Source organism: Microtus oregoni, unplaced genomic scaffold, assembly GCF_018167655.1.
Source record: "Microtus oregoni isolate MIOR12 unplaced genomic scaffold, Mior012 000041F_ref0000270, whole genome shotgun sequence".
NCBI lineage: Eukaryota > Metazoa > Chordata > Mammalia > Rodentia > Cricetidae > Microtus > Microtus oregoni.
In genome coordinates, this window is record NW_024543208.1 from 15564176 (window position 1) to 15586773 (window position 22598).

The window sequence follows — 22598 nt, forward strand, 5'->3', positions numbered from 1 at the left end:
AGGAGGCGGGGTGGAGACCCCGTGTGTGTCTGCGTGGTGGGGACAGAGCATGGGCCTTTGTGCCCAGTGCACTGAGCTACACCCTCAGCCCACGGATTGTAAACACCACTCTGTATCCTTCTGAGAATAGCTAAAAACTCTTTCTTTGAGAACAAATACAATTCTGATTTGTTTTTTGTTTGTGAGACAGGGTTTCTCAGTTGTAGCCCTGGCTGGCCTCAAACTCACAGAGATCCCCCTGCCTCTGCCTTGTGAATGCTGCAATTAAATACATGTGTGTTGTAGGGAACGGCAGGGCTGCGTCCCGCCACCTGGCTAGCTTTACACCCGAAATAATTACACGGAAACTGTATTCTTTTAAACACTGCCTGGCCCATTAGTTCCAGCCTCTTATTGGCTAGCTCTTACATATTGATCTAACCCATTTCTAATAATCTGTGTAGCCCACGAAGGTGGCTTACCAGGGAAGACCTTAACCTGCGTCTGTCTGGAGTGGGAGAATCATGGTGACTCCTTGACTGAGCTTCTTTCTCCCAGCATTCTGTTCTGTTTACTCCACCCACCTAAGGGTTGGCCTGTCAAATGGGCCAAGGCAGTTTCTTTATTAATTAACCAATGAAAGCAACAGATTAGAAAGAAATCACTCCCACATCACTTGTGCCACCATTGCCCAGCTGGGAACACACATAATTTATTTCAGCAGTCCCCTGTTGTTGGCCTCTGGGGTTGCTTTCGCCCTCTTCACTCACTGTCTGCTTCAGTCACAAAATAACTGATGAAGTTGGGGGATGAGAACTAAACCCCAGGAAGGCTTTTTACAAGGTGTTTGACACAAAGTAAGTGCTCTGTAGAACCTCACTGTTGGCAATGCATTCTTGGCAAGGTGGACTCTCACATGTTTACTGTGAAAACAGCTTGAGAGATTTGCATCTGTATGGCTGCACACACCCTCCTCATAACCCTTGTCGTTATGAGTTGGACAGCCTGTTTCTTACCCTCCATAATGGCTAAGGATAAACACAGATTTCCCAGCTGGGTCACTGGCCCCAGAGCTGTTTGGGGAGCCACACTGTAATAGTACCCCTCACACTTGAGAGGACTGGCTCCCCTTTATGTGGGGCCTCTGAAACCCGAAATTCTGCTGATGTTGGGGGAAGTCCTACAGGAAGATGCCCTGTGGCCACATACTGAGTTTGAGGCCATTGCTCCCAGGACGGCACCCTGTGTGAGCTAAGGCACTGAGCCAACACCTGAAGGTGCACTCTGCGCCATCCCTCTTTACTTCGGCAGGTGAGTCATCCTGTGTGCGCTGTCTTACAGAAGAGTAACCTGGAGCTCAGAAAGTCTATTAGCAAGAACTTGCCAAGATCATCTTCCAATAATCCTGGAAGTCTTAGCTTGTCTCTGTGATCACACAGCAGCACAGTGGGGCTTCCTGGGTGGGCAAATGGAATGGAGCCCAGGAGGTTCAGTGGCCCTCTCATCGCCTCAGATATTCTCCTCTCTCCTGTCTCTCTCTGTCTCTGTCTGTCTGTCTCTCTCTCTTCAGCTTCATTTATTTTGTCACTGTATTTTCTCTGTATGTATGTGTCGCACGTGTGTGTCTGGGCGCTCACATAGGCCAGAAGATGGCATTAGATCCCCTGGAACAGGTGGTTGTGAGCCATCGTGCTGGGAACTGAACCACAGTTCTCTGTGAGAGCAGCAGTACTCTTAACTGCTGAACTGTCTGTCCAACCTCTTGGCAACCATCCCCTGAAGCCCCAGATCCATGGCTCCCTGGTGACCTGGGAGTCAGAGGTCCCTAGCCAGGTCCCCATTACTCTTTGATCTGCTGTGGTATCTGCCTCTGCCCATATGCACAGTGTTTTTTGACCTGAAAGGTCAGCCTCCTGGGCAGCAAGAGAGAGTGACCTTCCCAGGGAAGGAGAGCCAGGACCCGGGAGGGTCTGGGATGGAGTGACAGCCCTGCTCCTATGGTGGCTGATGCTGATTTCTCAAGAGAATTTGGCTGCTTGGGGCTCTGCTGCACCCCTAGGGCTCTAGGAGGATCAAGGGAGGGCAGGATGGCTAAGCAGCTGCAAGGCCAGGGCAGACAGCAGAAGGCTTGTACTCCAGCGGCTGATGGCCAGGGTATCTTCCTCTGGGCCTCAGAGCCCTCCCCTAAGCAGTGGATGAACAGTCTCCTTCTACAGCCAGGACTGATGAGAAGGGCCTTCTTTTGCAGAGGAAGTTTAGCCAGGGCCTTGGGCTCCACCCTGGGCTCTCCTGTGCCCAGGCCTTAGAATCTCCACAGGCTGGGTGGGGTGAGCATTAGGCTTGATTGGGAGGAGCCAGGTCCCCATGTTTCTGAGTCTCTACTATAGTCACCAGCTTCGTGGCCTTGGGCAAGTTGTGTGGACTCTAGGGACCTTATGTATTTAGCTGTGAGATGGGCACCTCACACCAGTCTTGATGACTATTAGGGAGCTACAGACAGCTTCCTGGGCCACTGGCTAGGTGCAATGGATGATCCAGAATGCATCTGTGGTGTTTCTGTCATGTGTCGACCCATACTGGGTACCGGGAACTTGTAGTATTTCAGGAGCTCCTCGCAGGAGCTAAATCATCACCTGGTGAGCGCCAGGAAAATGGCAGGTCCCCAGAAGGTCATGCAGGAGCCAGATCTGCAGGCAGCTCAGAATCAACAGGGAACAGAGGGGTGTATCTGTGAGAAGCACCAATATTGTTGAGGAAGCACTTTCTTGGGGAGCATCTTGTGGGGAGCAGTGAGGGCCTGGGGACTGGAACAGGCAAGCGCAGAGGGAGAGAGAGGCTGCAGCAGGGGCCCGGCTGAAGCATCTGTTTGTCCTACTACTATATACAAGTGTCCACAAAAGTTGTATAAGACTGTGTTTGGGAGATTGTGTTTGAGAAGATACCGTGAGGCTGTTGGAGGTTGAGGCGTAGGGCTATCCAGGTGAGGAAGATTCTAGAAGATACATACGAAAGACGAGGCTAGAGTCTGGTGAATTTTGGGAAAAATCAAGAAAATGGGGCTAAGTGGTAGATGAGTTCCATGACAGAAGGGAGTGGCCAGGTGGGCCACCCAGTCTGGCCTGAGAACCCGGATAAAGGGTGGGCCTATCTGGGCCAGGAGAATGCTGCTGTATGCAAGCTCGGTTTGGCTGTGGCTTTGGCTTTGGTTGAGTTAATCAGGGATGGGCAAGGGCAGGGAGGGGAAGGAGAGGCCCAAGTGGCAGGGTGAAAGACAGTAAATCCTAGCCACTGCCTCTGCAAAAGGCCGCATGTGTGCAGCAGCCACCTGGTGCTGATGGGTTAATGATGGGGGACGGTGGGCTTGTGAGTGACCCACATAATGGGCCACATGGTCGTCAGAGCAGCAGGGGAGGCTTGGCAAGATTTGGCTCTGATTCATAGACCCCGGGAGCTTCAGAATGTGGATATGAGGCAGGGACAGGGAGGGAGGAATTGGGGGTTACTCAGTTGAAGGTGCTTGGTGCTGTCTTAGCCAGACACTGGCAGCTGGCCCTCAGAAACTTCCTTCCTTCCATTCATTCATGAGCCACAAGTTCCTGGAGAAAACCAGAGACTCCCACCTAAGGAGACCGAGGTAGAAACTGTGATGATGGACTAGCTCCTGGGGTCCCCTGCACGCCAGGGATACCGTCCCTCACTGAACTGTCAGCAGCCCCTGTGTTTAACCCTGCTTCACAGAAAGGAAAATCATGGCTCAAGGTCACTGAGCCCAGCAGATGGGGAGGCTGACATTGAATCCCCTGGCCTGTGGACTCTAAGATTCCTTCTCTCCATCACACATGGGTGGCCCCTAGCCTGGCTACTCCCTTGACATCCCCTGAGGGCTTTTTGGATGTCAGACGGTTGATCTCATGTCTTTTCTGCTTCCTGACTCATCTCTCTGGGTCAGCAGGGGCAGAGTGGGGAGCCAGGAGCAAGCTCTGGAAAATCCTGTGACCCCTTCCGTGTACCTGGCTTCTGCCTCCTCTGGGCTGCTCTGATCAGCCTGGATCCTGAGGGGCAGTTCCTGTCCCTTCTCCCCTGGCTCCGCCTCCTCTTGGCTGCTCTGATCAGCCTGTATCCTGAGGGGCAGTTCCTGTACCTTCTCCCCTGGCTCCGCCTCCTCTGGGCTGCTCTGATCAGCCTGGATCCTGAAGGGCAGTTCCTGTACCCTCTCCCCGGCACCTGTGCCCTCTGACAGCACACCCTGTTGTTTTCACCCCAGCCGCTCTCACACTTTTGCAGCTGTCTTTCTAGAATATTCCGCCTCAGCCCTGCTTGTGGCTTACTCTTGCCTCTCGGTCCTTCCGGTTCCTTGTGCAGCTGTGGACTCCCCACTCATGCCTTCCTGATGGTCCTCACCTCCACAGCTTGCTACTCTCAGACCCTGTGTCTTCTGCCAGGGCACATCCCACATTTGGGACCCGAAACTGCTGGTGCTCGGAACCTACGTGGCTCTGTTTGTTCTCAGGCCCATAATAACAGAAGCATCCTGGGACCAGCCTGCTTCTCGCGCTCTGCCTCAGGCACACCTGAACTCTTACACACTCCCACGCAGAGTGAAGAGCCAGATGTGGTGTGTCTGTGCCCTGTCACACACCTTTCCCAGAAGTGAGGGGGTCTGGGGTCCTCAAGTTTTCCTGTTTCCTGGAACGTTCCACTACAGGTGTATCTGTCTCCACACAAGGACAGCACATGAATGACAGAAGTTCCAGAGTCCTCCCTGAGATGAGACTTGTGTTAGGAGACAGGACAGCGTTAAAGTGGAAGGACATGAATGAACTATGAGTCCCCTTGTTAGATGGGCACCGAGACTTACAAAGTGGGAGCAGAGGCTCTGATAAGGTGTCTGAAGAGGACCCATGGGGGCTGCAGGTTTCTCCCCGGGCCCAGCATCCCATGTGACCTTAGCCAAGTGCCTGGCCTTCTCTGGACTTCTGTCTCCTGCCAGTGCATGCAGAGTTGCTGCTGAGGTGGTCCCATGTCCATGGCCTCCGAAGTTTCTGTGAGCTCTTTCGGATCAGTGCGGCCCCACACTTGTCCAGCAAAGGGTTAAGCTCTTGGCGCCAGCTCCGCACAGCAACCCCCTCCTTTTCACAAACACTTGTAGGGAATCCGGCTGGGCGCTTCCTGTGAGGAGGAGGCAAGGCCAGGCCTCAGCTGCAGGGGCGGGGAGAAGTGAGGAGCGATGCTTGTCTGTGAGCTGAGGCAGTTCTGGCTGGCAGAGCAGTCTGGAGGCGGTCCAGGGTGCTGTGGAGGCAGGGGACTCCCCAGGTTTGAAACAAAGACCTCGTGGGCAGCTCCCCTGAGCCCAGGCCGACAGGATGGTGGAGTAGTCCGAGTGAGGTAAGGAGCTGAGCCAGGAGGAGGGCCAGGGGGAAGGCCGCCTTCCCACTGGATGGGCCAGTCATAGACTCTGGACACCCCTGGCAGTCAGCCCAGCCCAGCCAGGAAGTTACAGCTGCCACTCCTGTCCAGCTCTGGGAGCCCAGCCCCCTGGCCAGAGTGGACTCCGGGATGCTAGTGTCCAGTTTCAGCTCTGATTTGGTGTCCTTGGTGAACTCAGACCAGTGTTGATCCCTCTCGGTGGCCAAAGTGGGCCTATCTCAGGGCCAGTTAGTGCTTGGGTTGCTGATGGTCCCTGAAGATGTGCGGGAGTGAGGAGCAGGCCAGGAGACAACACACATAATGTCAGGGACAGAGTCTGGGTGTTCTGGGGGCCAGGGGGTCAGTTTGGACCTAAAATAGGGCAAGATAAGAGTCAGTACAAGCCTGGCCCCTGTTCTTTTCATCCCTGCCTGCCTGAGTGAGTCAGGGACAGGCTGGGAACATCCACAGTGGGTGTCTCTGCCTCCTGCCGTCCAGAGGCCACTCCTAGTGAAAAACTGGCCCATGCCCTGCCCCTGAGCCACACTGGCTTTGGAGCCTTACTGCCTAGTCCTTTAGAAGGGCCCAGTAGCTTGATCTGGAGGTCTCCCGCCCATCCTCTTGCTTCCTACATGTCTGACTGCTTTGGTTTAATAGCCAATCTGAACTTCCTGGTTGTGAGGCCTCCTTAGGTGTCTGCCTTAGTTTCTTCCTTGGAGTGAAGTTAAGGTAGAGATGCCCTGGCTGTCCTTGGCATAGGGCTTTTGAGGGCCAAGACTGCTGAAGGCTGTGTAGCCATACTAGGGGAGGCTCAGTGGCCCTACCTTAGTGGGCCTTAGTTACAGAGGGGCTGGCCCTCCTGGGGCAGAACATAGCTTCCTCTGCTGCGGGTGACAGCGGCCACTGCCTCACTGCCTGTGTGTGGCACTCAATGACCAGGCCCTCAGCTCTCCTTGAAGTTCAACCTGTATTTTCAGGCCCCCTGCCTTTGTCTGTGCTGTTCCTCTGTCCCGAATGCCCTTTCGCATTCCCCCCTAGATGTGCTTGGTCTGTTAGAACTGTCCCCCAAACTTCCTTCTTCAGTGGCTTTTCTGGATTACATCCTTTTTGGCGGGCAGGATCTAGGCAAGTTTACTCTTTTCTGTATCCTAGGGCACGAGAGCCTCCATGGTTCATCTCAGGCCAGTGTGCTCACCCTAGCAGGGTGATGGGCACAGCAGTAGCTGGGCTAGGTGGCCTTCTCTCCCCTTTACGGAAAGGAGTAGTCAGCCAGCCACAATGCCTCAAGTGGCAGCCACACCAGGACTGGCTTCTGCTTGCCCGATGCTCAGTCTACTACCTGGTTGCAGCTTCATCTCTTCCTGAGGTTGGCACTGTTGGCACTGGTGTATGTTTGTTGATTGACTACCTGACTGTCCGGTCCCAGACTCCATGGCACTGAGAGCCATGTACAAAAGACTGGATCTTTCTCAGGAAACGCTCACAGGTTGAGGCGCCTGAGGAATGGGTGCAAAACTGCAGCCACAGACTGCTGCAGCCTGTGGCATGCAGACTCCACTGAGCACAGTGAGGTCTCTGCCCTGAGTCATTGCAGAAAACAGGCTGTTCCTCTTTTTGTATGCAGAGGTCTCTGTGATTGGTCAGGCTGCTCTGCGGTGGACTGAGGGGGTGAAAAATAACCTTTCAAAAGTCAGAAAATCACACGCCACAGCCCTTCCTCAGCAGAGACGTCAAGAGGAGGCAAGATGTGGTTGCACCCTTCTGTCTGCCTGCGCGTTCACACTGGGAACCAGAAGCTGGGAGAAGCCCTGTTGCAGACCTGGTTTAAGGATTCTGAGCCACTGTCCGGGGGCTACTGAGCCATGATCCTGCAGACGTAGACTGAGTGCTTAGACAATTCTCATGCTCTCTCAAGCTATGCCAGAATTACAGGTGCATGCAGTGCTGCACTCAGCTGTTATGTGGGTTCAGGTCATTAGGGTTAAACACAGTATTTGGCCTTGCAGAACCATCTCCCCAGCCTCAACTTAAGAACTTTTCTATTCATCCCTTTAAAGGTTACGTTTAATTGTTACACACGTGTGTGCTTGTGCACGTATGTAGAGGTCACAGCACTTTTGAGAGTCAGCTCTTCCCTATCATAAGGGTTAAAGAGATGGAACTCAGGTGCTCAGTGGTGGCAGAAGTCCCTTTGGCTGCTGAGCCATCTCCCCAGCTCTTGATGGCGTCATTTTAAACTATTATTTCTAGGATGTACAGTACATTGACTATGCAGATATACCGATCAACAGATACCTCGAGGTAGAGGTGTGCAGATTTTACTGTTGGGGATATGTGGTTACAAAACCAGATGAAGCCAACGAAGAGAGCCTGGCCAGGGCTGACCTCTTGTCATCCTCCTTGCTGACCAGGTGACCCTGGCTGAGGTACTGTGCTCTGAGCCTTGTCTTACCCGAGATGGGAAGCAAGAGATGTGGGGTTCTACAGGAACTGGGACAGAGAGGAGTGCTGGCTGAGGGGCAGGCAGAGAAGCCAGAGTCACAACTCAGGGAGGGTTGGCCCTTGTCACTGCTGGCCTTTGTGAAGCCAGCCTTTCCCATGCAGCCCCAATCTCTGGGGAACTCAGTCTAGAATAGCTGCCTGATGACTTTCCCTAACTACGTACTAAAGGCAGGGTCCAAGAGCCCCAGAAGCTCCAGGGCCACTCTGATTCCCAGTCCAAAGGCTGGAGGCTACGCTGGCCTGGAGAAGCCATGCTGCTACCAAGAGGCCGGCCTCCACCCCGGTCCAGTTTTCATTCTTGTGGTGCAAGGCCCCTTCCTGTCTGGGCCTCAACTTCCCTTGCTTTATCTAAACCAAGTGTGGACAGTCGGGGTTGTTTGAGAACTGGGGGACTGGCAGCTCCTAGGTCCAGGGCCTTTGTCCTGAGGCTGAGTTTCGTGGGCTCAACACAATGATTAACACAGGAAATACCAGGAAGTGTTAGAGATGGAGAGTGAGGGAGCAGAGAGAATGGGAAGAGGCACACCCTCCCCGCTGCCAGACCCTTCCCACAGCCCCTGTGACAAAGAGGGCCTTCTCCACTGCCTGAGAGTCACATGCCGCTACAGATGGTGTCATGAGAGGTATTTTGGGTTTGGCCTCCCCACCATCCAGCACTCCCTGCTGCCAGTTACAGGACCCCTGGCCTACAGAACTCCAGTTTCTCTTTTTGAGGCAAAATTCATATAACATGACACCAACCGCTCAGAAGCACCTAGCGTAACCACACAGTTGCGTCTTGTCTCTACGTTCACAGCATTTTCCTCACCCACGAAGGAAGAAGCCCTATGCCCCCTGAGCAGCTAGGGTCCCTCTCCTCTCCCCAGCCTCACTGTGGCGGCCACCACTTGGTCCCCTTCCTCTCTCCTCGGACTCAGACATGGGATTCTTGTGTCTGGTTTTAACAGCATAGCACTTCAGTGGTTTGTCTACATTGTCATGCTTGTTGGGACTTCATTCCTTTTCCTGCTGTAATTCCATCCCTTTCTGCAGCTGAAGAATACTCTGTTGGGTGTAGAGACCACAAATTGCTTCTCCATGTGGATGGACAGATGCCTGAGTGTTGAGTGGGGTTGCTGGGACATGTGTGGAGTTGTGTTTGCATGCATGCCTGCTTTCAATTAGTCTGGGCATTGGAATCGGCTCCCCACTCCCCACTTAGGAAACCACGTGGTGTCTTTCCTGGCTTCCAGGGCATCTGTCGCTCCTCGCCTGGACAGTGACTGTTTGCTAATCTGCGCACTAAGCAGACCTCTGCCTGGTGCCTACAGACAGAGGTGCACAGTGATAGAAGCTGGCATCTAGGGGACGCTTGCACAGTGTGCTGACTGTGCCCTGAAGAAGAGGAATTCTCACCTCACTGATGACAAATGAGGACAGTGAGTTACCCAAGGTCACAGGCAGAGGGTTACCTGCCTCTGAGGATGCTGGATGGATGATGGAAGACCCTGAGGACTGACTTTATTCATTGGTTGTGTCCTCAACAGGCCACAGGCAGGATGGCTGCTGCTGAGAGGAACCCCCTGTGACTTGGACCACCAGCTGCAGCTCTATCTCTTGAAGATGAAGTATCCCAGGTGAAGCTAGGCCAGGCCCCATGGCCAGCTCAGGGACAGAGGCGCACTGGGCTGGGCCAAGCCTGGGGCAAGAACCCCGGAGGCAGCGCTGGGCTTGGGCTGAGGAAAAAGACGCAGAGGGAGGCAGTGACCAGGGCTGGGGAAACGAGCAGTCCCTTCCGAAAGCCCCCAGCCCTGAGCTCCTGGAAGACTTCCGCCGAGCACAGGAGCACCCGCCACACCTGGAGTGGGCCCCAGACACGCAGGAATCTGAAGAGTCTTCTGGAGAAGGTGAGGTAAACTCTATCCTGCCGTGGTAATATGTTCCCCAAAGAGTACACCTGCTAGCATAGGCAGGGAAACTAGGGTATCTTTGCAGCCCTTACTAAAATTCTATTTTTTAACATTTAGATTGCATAATAATACAGAGCATTTTGGAAATGTAAGCAAGTAAGAGGTAAATTTAAAAACTTCATTATTCCACCCTTCCTGGTGAGATGGGTTTTCAGTGTGGGAGTGTTTATATGAATATGCAAATGTATTTTGGAGTACTCGGCTGTCTCTTGCTTTGTTGTTATCTCAATAACTAGGCACTTATTTTGCCCGTTCTCCCAGCATTCTACCACAAGTCTCTCCTAGGACCTGCATGGACTGGGGCTCTTTCATAATCCTTTGGGCCAATTTCTCCTGCCCTGCAGGATACAGCTTCTGGTTTGTGCAGTGGTGAATACCACAGAAGAGAATGCCATCCAACCCTCTTTGTTTACTTACCACCGTCCTGGCTTGGGTAACTTGAATTGCTTGGCTCAGGGCTTAGGCTTGGTCTAAGGATTCTTCTGAACCCTAGTCAGCGGAGGAAATGTTGGCATTCTTCATCTGCTAAAAGGCTATGCTCCCATTGCCAAGAGGCCTGTTTGGAGGAGCTTCTCAGCTTCTTCCATGCAAGTCCGCTCTCCTCCCTAGCCTTGGTTTCCCCACCTGTGAAATGGGCATGATGACAGCGTTGGGAACAGTGATGTCTTGACATGTGGTGGCTCCTCTGCTGGATTGTGAATAGGATATGCCCGCATTGGATTCCCTTATCCCTGGAACCCTCAGACCATAGAGAAACCACTGTGCCTGCCACAGCTATCCACTTGGGAGCTGTTTTCTTGCTTTTTTTTGTCTTGTTTTGTGTGTGTATATGTTACTACAAATTGAGTCTTGAGCCTTCTATAAACCTTGCAAATGCTCCAAGGCTGAACTATATTCCTGGCCTCTAAAAAAGAGTATATTTTTGAGATGCAATAATTTCTGAGGGCACAAAGACAGATGTTTAAAGCAATAGGCAGAGGTGCCTCTTCCTAAGAGATACTTGGTATGATGTAACAGCTACTTCCCTCTTTGTAAGCAAGTGGAACAAGCCTCACATTTAAATTAGCCTACCAAGGGTCAGTGACTTGTTCATGGTTCCAGGCAGGGACCAGAAGAGCATAGAGTGAGTGCGGTCCCTGTGTGGCCTCTGGCAGCAGACCCTTGCTTGAGTTCCAGGTTCAGGACTGCTCTAAAACAGCTTTGGATGTGCTGCTGTAAAACAGAGTGACTGGGTAAATACAGTTTTGAGTAGCTAAGAGATATGCAGTGTCAAGAGGAAGGGGGAAGAGCACTATGGAAAAGCAAGTCTTCCACCTCCCTTTAGAACAGTCTGTAGTGTTATGTAGTATGTCTCATGAAAAGCTGGATTATCCCAGTCAGACTAGGTAGGTACGCAATAAACATGACTGCCTTCAGGATTTATGTATGTATGTATGTATGATGGCTGGGTGATAGATGGATAAGTGAATGCCTTAAAGGATGGGTAGGTGGATGGATGCTTGATAGGATCAATGGACTGATGGATAGGTAGATGGATGGATGGATGGCAGGGTGACAGGCTGCATGGATGGTTAGGTGAATGCTGTACCTACTACATAATAATTGCAACAGCTACTACTCCTTGGAAGCTGTGCACAGCTTTATCTTTCCCCTTCTTCCTTCTCTGTCAAGGAATAGTACTGAGCACCTGCTCTTCAAATGCAATAGCGCACAAAAGCAGCCAATGCCCTTGGCCTTGGGAAACTCGCAGAGTTCTGGCAACCGATGTTAACAAAATAGTCCCCAAACTGAACAAACAGCTGTCACTGCAGTCAGGGTTATGATGCAGAGGGCTCCAGGCCTGTGAGAGCCTGCAGAGGGAGAAGTGACCTTATCCGTGAGCTTCTGAACTTCCCTAGTAAGGTTAAGATTGAGATTCAGCCTGAAGGACCAAAAGCTCACAAAATAAAGGAAGGAGACAGGACCCTAATGGAGGATGAACACAAGCACAGTACTTTTCAGGGTCAGTGGGGTTGCAGCAGGAACCCCAGGACCCCAGAAAAGGCTCTGCTTTGTGCTGGGAACAATAGAGAGAAGTGATGTGATTCTAGAGGGCGGAACGGGGCCCGAGGAGGAGATGGTTAAGTGGTTATTGCATCTATCAAAATATAAAAGACATTGGCGTAAGTACAGTTATGAAGACAGGAGTCTGCAGAAATCTCTGTCGGAGGTAAATGGGACAGGACAGGAGAGAGTCTGGATCAGTGGCTAAGGAGAGAAAACGACCAAGGTGCCTCCAGGCTCTGCCTTACCCAGCTATACGGGATGGTGTTGCCATTTCTGGAAAAAGGCTTGAGTTTGGCTGACCTTTGAGGTGACCAAGGGAAGAGTCACATAAGTACCTGGCTGTGTGGAATGTGTCAGGTTCTCGCCATCCACACATCATGAGGTCATGAAGTGACACAGAGCCAAGACATGCTCAGCAATGAATGACTTATCTTTGTAGAGACTGAAGCTGAGGATGTGAGCAGCCCAGAGGATTCCACTTTGCCTCCTCCCTGGCTCTCCAGACACAATCCACAGCTGGACGTGTCTGAAGAGGAACTGTATGCGGACCCTGAAAGACCTGAGGTGGAGTTATCTGAAGAGAGTTGCTCGGAGCTGGAGTGTGAAGACCCAGGAGATTCCAGCCCTGTGGCTCCAGAGCAGGGGCCAGCTGGAGGCTGGGCGGCTTCTATCAAGCAAGGCAGTAAACACAGACCTTCTGAGCACCCCACAGCCCATCCATCTGTTGAACACAGCCATGTAAAGTACTGGAGCAGTGGGACTGTGAGTCTCGGTCAGCCTAGTGACAACCTTGATTCTACCTGGGAAGGAGACACTGATGTCCCCCGACCTGACACGCTGGCCAAAGCCCCGTCACAAAGTCCATGCCATAACCTCCCTCAGCCAGATGACAGGAACGGAGATGGCGTTGCTCTGGCAACGCCCACGGAATTCCAGGACTCCTTAGCAGCACTGGCCCGGAATCCTCCGTGCTCTGCAGGCACATGGGGGCGAGAAACCACCAGCCTGCCCAGCCCTCGGCCTGAGGTCCGAACCTGGAAGAGAACTAAGACCTCACCGAAGGCACTGCCCTCCCGATTTACTGGCTCTATGAGCCCCCCGAGTGCTCGGCGTGGGGCAGTAAAGAAAGCTGTGTCACAGCACAGTCAGGGAGTCACTCTGGCTGACCACTCTTCCTCAGATGCCCCCAAGTATGGCCGGGGGCGCCTAAACTACCCACTCCCTGACTTCTCCAAGGTGGGACCCCGGGTGAAGTTTCCCAAAGATGAGAACTACCGACCTCCCAAGTCCAGAAACAAGAACAGGCAACAAGGTCCTACCAGACCCCTAATCTTCAAGTCACCAGCTGAAATTGTTCGAGATGTACTGATGAGCAGTGGAGACAGATCCCTGGCCAATGACCCTTCTCTTGCCCACTCCATCACCAGGGTGCCCCAGGAGTTCCAGACACCCGAACAAGCCACTGAGCTGGTTCATCAGCTGCAGGTAAGCAAGACTCTTTCTTGTCCCTGTGTCACCCAGGTACCTTGTTTTAGTAGGGAAGCTTTGGCAAAGCAGTAGAGAGATTGGGCGTGGGACTCATTCAACGGAGTGCTTGCCTCACATGCACCTCATCCCAGCACCTCAGAAGAGGGTGTGGTGGTGCACGTCATCCACCAAGAAGAAGCAGGAGGATCAGTTGTTCAAGGCCATCCTTAGCTACTTAGCAATATCAAGGTCTGTGCTAGCTTGGACTAGAGACCTTGTCTCAAAGCAACAGAGCAGTGAGAATGTCCATGCCTTATTCAACCACTGTTATGAAAAAATATAACATTCTGGAAGGAAAACGGTCTAGTGGATACCCTCCTCCCTACCCTGCAACAGCTACATAAAGCAACTCCTGGGATCTTTTCCATCAATGCCCAACTTCTTCCCACCACTCCCACAACCCCAGCTGAATTAAGCAAAATCCCAGGTATCCAGTCACTTTGTATTTTATTGTTGTGTTTAACTCTAAGAACTTTACTCACACGGTTGCATGCAGAGGCAGAAACAGGTCCCCTACACACTTAGTGCCTTGTTCTTTCAGTCTGGTAGTGTAGACAGAGGTTTCTGTCTCGCCCAGTCCCACAGCCGTTCAGTCCTAAAGAAACACACAGAGACCTACATTAATTATAAACTGGTTGGCCTATTATCTCAGGCTTCTTATTAACTAAGTGCTACATCTTATTCCATAATTCTTGTCTGCGTTAGCTGCATGGCTTTGTACCTTTTAACGGTGAGGCATTCTCATCTTGCTTCTTCTGTGTCTGGGTGACGATCACAGACTGAGCCTTTCCTCTTCCTAGAATTTCCTGTTCTGGTCGCCCCGCCAATATTTCCTGCATGGCTACTGGCCAATCAACATTTTATTAAACCAATACAATTGACAAATCTTTATAGGGTACATGACCATTGTCGCATAGCACTAATATCACCCCCCTTTTTTTTTCCCAAAACAAGAACTCCTCTGAATCTAATCTCCTTTGTTTCAAACATCCACGATCTATTTTTGGGGAATGTGGGCCTGGTTGGGGATGCTGATAATCTTATGAGGGACCTAGAAAATTTAGAATTATGGTCAAGTCCTAACTGGAATATTCTGTGAGGCTTAATCATGTCAGCCAACAGTCTTGAGGCTGTTTTAGATGTAGAACTCCAACAGAGGTCCTCTGAAATGTTGGATCATCTGGACTATCCACTTCTATCAGAGATTTTTTTCAGAGGGTCTTCCTTGATCAAACCTGATTTTTTCTTAGCCCAGAAGGAATCCATAGCCTCTTATTTCCTGTGGAAACATAAGCAAAACCTCTTCTCCGAAGTCACATATCTTTTGACTTAAATTTTGAAGTCAAGGCATTTTCAAAATGCATTTCAAACAGCTGTCTTTTAGCAGCTGTTGCTCCATCCTTAGCCGTCAAATAATTCAAAGACAACACAATGACATACAGTACCCAGACTCACTGTGTATTTTCCATCTTTACATGGCTTTATTTTAAAATATATTTCTTTTATTTTTAATTTTTGGTTTTTTGAGAAAGGATTTCTCTGTATAACTTTGGTTGTCCTGGAACTCACTCTGTAGACCAGGATGCCCTTGAACTCACAGAGATCCACCTGCCTCTGCCTCCCAAGTGCTGGGATTAAAGGTGTGTGCCACCACACCCAACTACTCTCTTTATTTCATATTTTTTAAAGGACTTTATCCTTTTTCTTTTCTCTCCCAAACCTACATAAATTTTTTAAACACACGTAAATTGTTTAGAGGTTGTTTTGTTTGTCTGAAATCTATCTTTACTGTCTATATCTCTTTTTATGACTACATGAGTCTTTAATATGCTAAGTGATATGGCTAGGATTAAAGCTGTGGCTTTGATGGCTGGATCCACCCCATTCCTTAGCTTTCTGAGAGTCTAGCTTCATGGCAGAAGTACTGTCCAGAGCCAAGTTTATTGCCACAACTCTATGGAGTTTCAAGGTTCCTGCTACCACCAAGAAGCATGCTGTTGGCTATTCATAAACACCATTGAAGTACTTGGTGTTGGGGCCTCTTAAAAGAGCTGCAGGTTTTTGCAGCTAAAGCTGAGTCAAGAAACCTCTCTTAAATGAGATGTATTTGCTTCTACCAAACAGAGTCCGCCCGAGAAAATGTTGCTACCAAGAAGCTTTGTTTAACTATGTTCTTTTGTGTCTAGAATTCCTTTCCAAGCTCTCTCAGGTTTTATGTGGATGTAGTTGTTCATGTTGGTGCCATTTGTTGACAGAGGTCTTTGTCCTGCCCAGTCCCACAGCCTTTCAGTCTTAAAGAGACACAAAGAGGCCTACATTAATTATAAACTGGTTGGCCTATTTTTCTTATTAACTAACTCTGACATCTTACAATAGCCCATAATTTTTGTCTGTGTTAGCCACGTGGCTTTGTGCCTTTTTATCAGTGAGGCATTCTCATCTTGCTCCTCTGTGTCTGGGTAACAACTGCAGATTGAGGCTTTCATCTTCCCAGAATTCTCCTGTTCTGGTTTCCTCACCTATACTTCCTGCCTGGCTACTGGCCAATCAGCATTTTATTAAACCAATACAAGTGACAAATATTTACAAGGTACAAGGCCATTGTCCCACAGCATGCTAGAGTCAGATAAGGCTCATGTGCCCTTCAAGTCTCTGCAATTCTCTTTGCACGTCTCCTTTCCAGTTCTCCTTTCTGAATCTCTTCTGTCTTTCCCCCCCTGACCTCTTCCTTCTAGATGATTGTCATGGATCAGGCCCTCCCTGTAGTCATCTTACACCTGCTGTGACACATGCCCTATGTCAGGGGACCTTTCATGTCTTCCCTTTACCCTGACTATTGGTATGATCAGAACTCGGGGCTTGAGGTTGTAGTCTCCTATGTACTCCTGTCCCCACTGGACCATGAGGTATAGGTCAGAAAAAGTCATCAGATCCCATTCAGTTGAAGCTGTAGATGGCTATGAACAGCAAGTGCCCCTAACCACTGAACCATCTCTCCAGCCTTCCTCTTTTTCCCTTTCTTTCCTCCCATCCTCCCTCTTGTATACTTAGAGAAGTTGAAATCCATCCGAAATCTTCCTATGTCACTCTTTACTGTGTTTTGTTAGTGAAGATAGAGCTCACAATTCAGTTAAGTTGGCAGGCCTGTGAGCCCATAGGTTCTGCTGTCTCCTCCCCCAAGCTGTAGGCATGCATCCCCATATTTGGCTTTGTTTGTTTTGTTTTTTGAGACAAGATCTCTTTATATAACTCTGACTATCCTGGAACTCACAGAGATCCTCCTGCCTCTGCCTCCCACGGCTAGAATTAAAGCCATGAGGCACCATGCCAGGCTTCATGTTCAATTCTGCTACAGGTGCTGACATCTAAGCTCAGGTCCTCAAGCTTGCACAGCAGTGCACAACAGGCTCTTCACCCTCTGAGCCAGCCCCACACCCTGAATCTGACCTTCAACAACTTATTTTCAGGGGCTTCTCTTGCATCACAGGCAACAAACAGCATCTTCTTTGTGTTTTCCCCACAGTGAGTTGCTTTATTAACACTTGGGTTTTGTGTAAAGCCAGTGGTCCTGAGTAGATAAGAACTACGATTAATTATTTTTCTGTCCTTTGTGTGTGCACATGTTCATATGTGTGTGGATGCTTGCATATGGAGGCCAGCAGGCAGCCCTAAGCATCTCCCTAGTTCTCCACCTTACTTGTTTTTGGGGAGCAGGGTGGTCAAGGTCTCACTTTTACCTGGTGCTCACCAATTCAGCTAGGCTGGCTGGCCAGAGAGTTCCGAACCCCCACCTGGTTCTGCCTCCACAAATGAGTGCCCCCACACCTGACATGACTTGAGTTTTGGGGATGGAACCCGGGGATGCATGTGTGGATTGGGATGACTGTTCCTTTTCTCTACAGGAGGACTATCACAAGCTCCTTACCAAGTACGCGGAGGCTGAGAACACTATCGACCAGCTTCGCCTCAGGGCCAAGGTAGCGGCTGGAGTGGGCTGAGCAGGGGTTGGGGAGCCAAGAGCTGGGGTCCTTCAGGAGATGGTCTACCCTAGAGTCTTAGAGACAGGTAACTGGTTCTTGCATTCTGAGACTCTGTATTAAAGGACCCCAGTCCTCCAACTACCACTGGGCCTTTAGGTGACCTAGGCATAACCGAGCCATCCCTGGGTTCGCTCTCTCTCATCACTGTTACTGCATGGCGGAGTGATGGAGGCTGGTGTAGCCAGGAATGTCACCAGATGCTGTCTCCTTCTCTGTGACTTTGGGTATGACTACCTGGGCTGACTCCTAGCCCCATTCCTCATTGGCTGGGTGACTTTCAGGTGATGGCTATGCCTGTTTAAGCTCAAGGCTGTAGCCAGGACTTTCTGCTCCATCTTTGGTGCCCTGTTCTTCCCGAATCACACTTTCACCTTTCCCCTATGTCTCCCTGACAAAAATAAGCCTCCTCCTTGTATCCAGCTGGAACTGAGTACCCACGCATGGCAGATGGAATGTCCTGAAGACCAGCTTGCCTCCCGCCCTGGCCTGTCTCCAGAGGAGGCTGAGAACCCTCTATGGGGACCTTCCTCTTTCTGGGGTGAGGCAGGAAGTGGGCCAATTGTGGCCTCTTGAGCTTCCTGCTTTCCCCATACCCCCTGCTTTCTCAAGTAGGCAGCATAGAGCAGGCAGGCTAGCTATCGGACAGAGATTCAGGGCCTTTCCTGCTCTGGTTGTCCCCCTAGAATGAGAGCACCCCAGTATCCTACAGAATGCTCCCTACCCTAGGCACCCTGTCAAGTCTTCAGTCACTCTTGCAGAACACAGGTGAAGGCAACCACAGTAAGAAGGAGACCTGTGCCTGTTGTAGGACCAGAGTCTCTGTCCCTACACATGTGGCCCTGCCAGATGCAGGAGGGACCCTGCTCACCTGGTCTCCTGGGACATATGTTGGGTTGTGATCAGATATCTTCAGGTGCCCCAGAGCTCTGAGCAAAGGGGGTGTCAGGAACAAGGCTGGGGCAGGCTGCGGAGAGCGCTCACAGAGTCAGCTGTAGGAGAGGCTGAATGGTTCAGCACCCCCTCCCTCAGCTGCTCTTTGGGCCCAAGAGAAGAGTGAGTTCTGTTAGGTGGTTGCACTGAAACTGGCCCATAATTTCCTTCAGCCTCACTGCTACCCCAGGAGTGATGGTCCCAGCCAGCAGGAGAGAACAGGGCCAAGGCCCACAGATGCCCTCATTTTGAGCCCCATGTTCTCTACCAGAAGGTATCCTGCTCAAAGCCCACGTCAGGGAGCCTGGCTCCTGTGGATTTCCTGCCTCTCACAAGGATCTGTGAACATGACTTCTCCAGGACGTCCCCAGTCCTTTCAGTCAGAGCCCACGGTGATGCAGGAGAGACGAGGCCCAACTAAGAGGGAGCCAGACTGGAATTTACCTGATGCCTAGGCTACCTCTGTGCTGAGTAACTGGGGACCGCAGTCCAGTGCAACAGAGACCAACATTGGCAGAACCAGAGTCCAGGCTCAGACTAAGGGGGTCCGCTTTGGTTTCCTCCGTTTGCAGACACAAGGCTAAGACAGGAAAGTCCCACAGCAAGTGTGAGACACAAAGGTGGAATGCCCTCTGATCTGCTCATGCCAGATGGTGTTATTTTCTGAGGTCTGGGAAGCCTCAAACCCAGGCACGGTGTGTGGGACAGGTCCACAGCCAGGCAGGCCATGGGATAGAAAGAGCCGCCAGTGGTTCTGCTGACTGCTATCTTAAGTCATTTACAGCTAGGCTCAGAGAGGTTAAGCAACTTGTCCGGGGTCTCACAACCCAAACCAGGGGTGTGCACTTACTCTGCCAAAACAAAGCCAACACTTACTCAATTTGCAGCCAGCAAAGCTGGCCAGGGAAAACCAAGCATCTATGGAACCAGGGGCTGGGGACCAGAATGAGTTAGGGGTCATGGGTGAGTTTTATTCTCCTTGCTGACTGGAGTCTGCGATGGTGTCACCATTTGCTATCTTGCTGCTGCTTCTCCCCAGTTCCTATCTCCCCACCCCCGAGCTGTAGGGGGTGTGAAACAGTCCAGGAGACAGAAACCACCCCAGCAGGAATTGGGGGATGATGTTACCACTTTCCTGAAAGGATTTCTGGATACAGGAGCTCCGGCTGGGATGCAGTGTGGAGAAGGGGGCTTCTGTGCTCAGAGGAGTTAAAGCATTCCTTCCCCCTCCCCTCTTGCCTCACTCATAAAGCTCATTACCATTTGAAAGGCTTGCAGACCCCATCTGTGCCCAGAATACTCATTTATTTAACCCTACGTTTCCCAAACTCTCTGGTCCACCCTGCACAGAGTCCTGAGGGCTTCAGAGTATCACCACAGGGCCCACTGTGCCTAGGAAGGTCATTCACAACTGGGACAGGCCCATGCAGCTCAGCAGTGACTAAGTCCCCTCCCTATTCCTCACTTCCTCTGGAAAGTTCAACAGGCCTCGGGCTCTGCTTCCCCTGTTTTCATCCTCTGGATCTGAAAGCTGCCAGGTTTGCCTGGCTCCCCAGGTGGGACCTTGGCGCAGTGGGCAGGAAACTCAAGAGGGTGTGGCCTCCCATGGGATTTGGGTCACCTCAGGAAGACAGGGGTGCTAATGTGGAGCCCCCCACAGGCAGAGCTGAGCAGATGGCACAGAGGATTATGAAAATCCAGCTTTGTTCTCTGCTAGGGAGGCTCAGTCTGGAGGTGGGGGAGGCAGCGCCACCAAATTGTGCTCAGAAGAGCCAGCCCCCAAAGACAGCATATGCAAAGAGGCTTCCTGTCTGGAGGCTGTGGAGCCCCGAGGTCCTGGGGTGGCAGAGGACAGTCCACTGAGGTACCAAGGCCTGCAGGAGTGTGGCTTTTTCATTGGCCCATTTTCATGGTGACCATATACACATAAGAATAGGGAGGATGTTGAAGGTGGAGGAATGATGATGGAGGCCGATGGTGAAGATGATGATGGTGGTGATGATGGTAGTGTGGACAGTGATGGTGACAATGATAGTGATGGGGATGGTGATGATGGTAGTGTTGATAGTGATGATGTTGGTGATGGTAGTGATGAGGATAGTGATGATGATGGTGATGATAATGATGGTGGAGATGAGGATAGTGTGATGATGATGATGATGATGGTGGTGGTGGAGATGGTGGCGATGATGGCGATGATGATCATGATGGTGGAGATGGTGATGATGATCATGATGGTGGAGATGGTGATGATGATCATGATGGTGGAGATGGTGATGATGATGGTAATGATGACCATGATGGTGGAGATGGTGATGATGATGGTGATGATGGTGATGATGATGGGGGAGATGGTGATGGTGATGATGATCATGATGGTGGAGATGGTGATGATGATCATGATGGTGGAGATGGTGATGGTGATGGTGATGATGATCATGATGGTGGAGATGGTGATGGTGATGGTGATGATGATCATGATGGTGGAGATGGTGATGATGATGATGATGGTGGAGTTGGTGGCGATGATGGCGATGATGATCATGATGGTGGAGATGGTGATGATGATGGTGATGATGATCATGATGGTGGAGATGGTGATGATGATCATGATGGTGGAGATGGTGATGATGATGGTGGTGATGACCATGATGGTGGAGATGGTGATTATGATGGTGATGATGATCATGATGGTGATGATGATGGTGATCGTGGTGACGGTGGTGATGATGGTGATGCTGCTGCTGCTGATGGTGATGAGAATGGTGATGATGATGGTGATGATGATGGTGTTGATGGTGGTGATGATGATGATGGTGGTGATGATGATGTTGATGGTGGTGGTGATGTTGATGGTGGTGATGATGATGATGGTGGTGAATATGATGATGATGGTGATGATGGTGGTGGTGATGATGATGATGGTGATGATGATGATGGTGATGGTGATGATAATGATGGTGGTGATGATGATGGTGATGATGATGTTGGTGATGATGATGATGGTGGTGGTGATGATGATGATGGTGGTGATGGTGATGATGATGGTGATGATGATGATGATGATGATGATGATGATGGTGATTGTGGTGATGATGATGATGATGATGATGATGGTGGTGGTGATGATGATGATGGTGATGGTGGTGATGATGATGATGGTGGTGATGATGATGGTGATGATAATGATGGTGGTGATGATGATGGTGATGATGGTGATGGTGATGATGATGATGGTGATGATGATGATGATGGTGATGATGATGATGGTGGTGATGATGATGATGGTGGTGATGATGGTGATGGTGATGATAATGATGATGGTGGTGATGATGATGATGGTGGTGATGATGATGGTGATGATGATGATGGTGATGGCGATGATAATGATGGTGGTGATGATGATGATGATGGTGATGATGGTGATGGTGATGGTGATGATGATGATGGTGGTGATGATGATGATGATGGTGATGATGGTGATGGTGATGGTGGTGGTGATGATGTTGATGGTGGTGATGATGATGATGATGGTGATGATGATAATGGTGGTGATGATGATGATGATGGTGGTGATGATGATGATGATGGTGATGATGATGATGGTGATGATGGTGATGGTGATGGTGGTGGTGATGATGTTGATGGTGGTGATGATGATGATGATGATGATGGTGATGATGGTGATGGTGATGATGATGATGATGATGATGGTGGTGATGATGATGATGATGATGGTGATGATGGTGATGGTGATGGTGGTGGTGATGATGTTGATGGTGGTGATGATGATGATGATGGTGGTGATGATGGTGGTGGTGATGATGATGATGGTGGTGGTGATGATGATGATGGTGATGGTGATAGTAACGGTGGAAATGGTGGTGGCTGTATTAGTTAATTGCTGTGATAATTAACAATCCTAGAAGGGTTGCTCTGTGCCTGGTGTCTCCTTTATACATCCAAACAGCCATTTACTACTATTTACTATTATCAGTGTTGTTATTAAAATAGGTAAGATAATACATACTATCAGTAACAATTATTGTTAGCAGCATAAAACCACAGGCTTTGGGATTTGTCAGAGTGGTATTGTGATGTGGTCCAGATGCTTAGCTGATGACCTTGTGGGACTTCTCAGAGTCTCAGGGCTTATAGGGGCTCAGAGACTGTGAGAGAGAAGTGGCAATCTCAGAGCCTGCATGGGTCAGCTCCAGGT

At 50.5% G+C, this 22598-nt stretch overlaps 1 protein-coding gene across 3 annotated transcripts in view; it reads left to right on the forward strand.

The window, feature by feature from the left end:
* Akna (AT-hook transcription factor) overlaps nt 1-22598 on the forward strand; it is a 47074-nt gene that overhangs the window by 2015 nt on the left and 22461 nt on the right. For 2 of the 3 annotated variants that reach the window (XM_041632464.1, XM_041632466.1), the window contains exons 1-4: nt 5250-5364; nt 9414-9773; nt 12322-13367; nt 17312-17386. In XM_041632464.1, the coding sequence (XP_041488398.1) occupies nt 9524-9773; nt 12322-13367; nt 17312-17386 (1371 nt within the window). In that variant the 5' untranslated portion in view covers nt 5250-5364; nt 9414-9523. Of the gene's footprint in view, nt 1-5249; nt 5365-9413; nt 9774-12321; nt 13368-17311; nt 17387-22598 lie in introns of those variants that run through there. The other variant, XM_041632465.1, reaches the window with a different exon arrangement.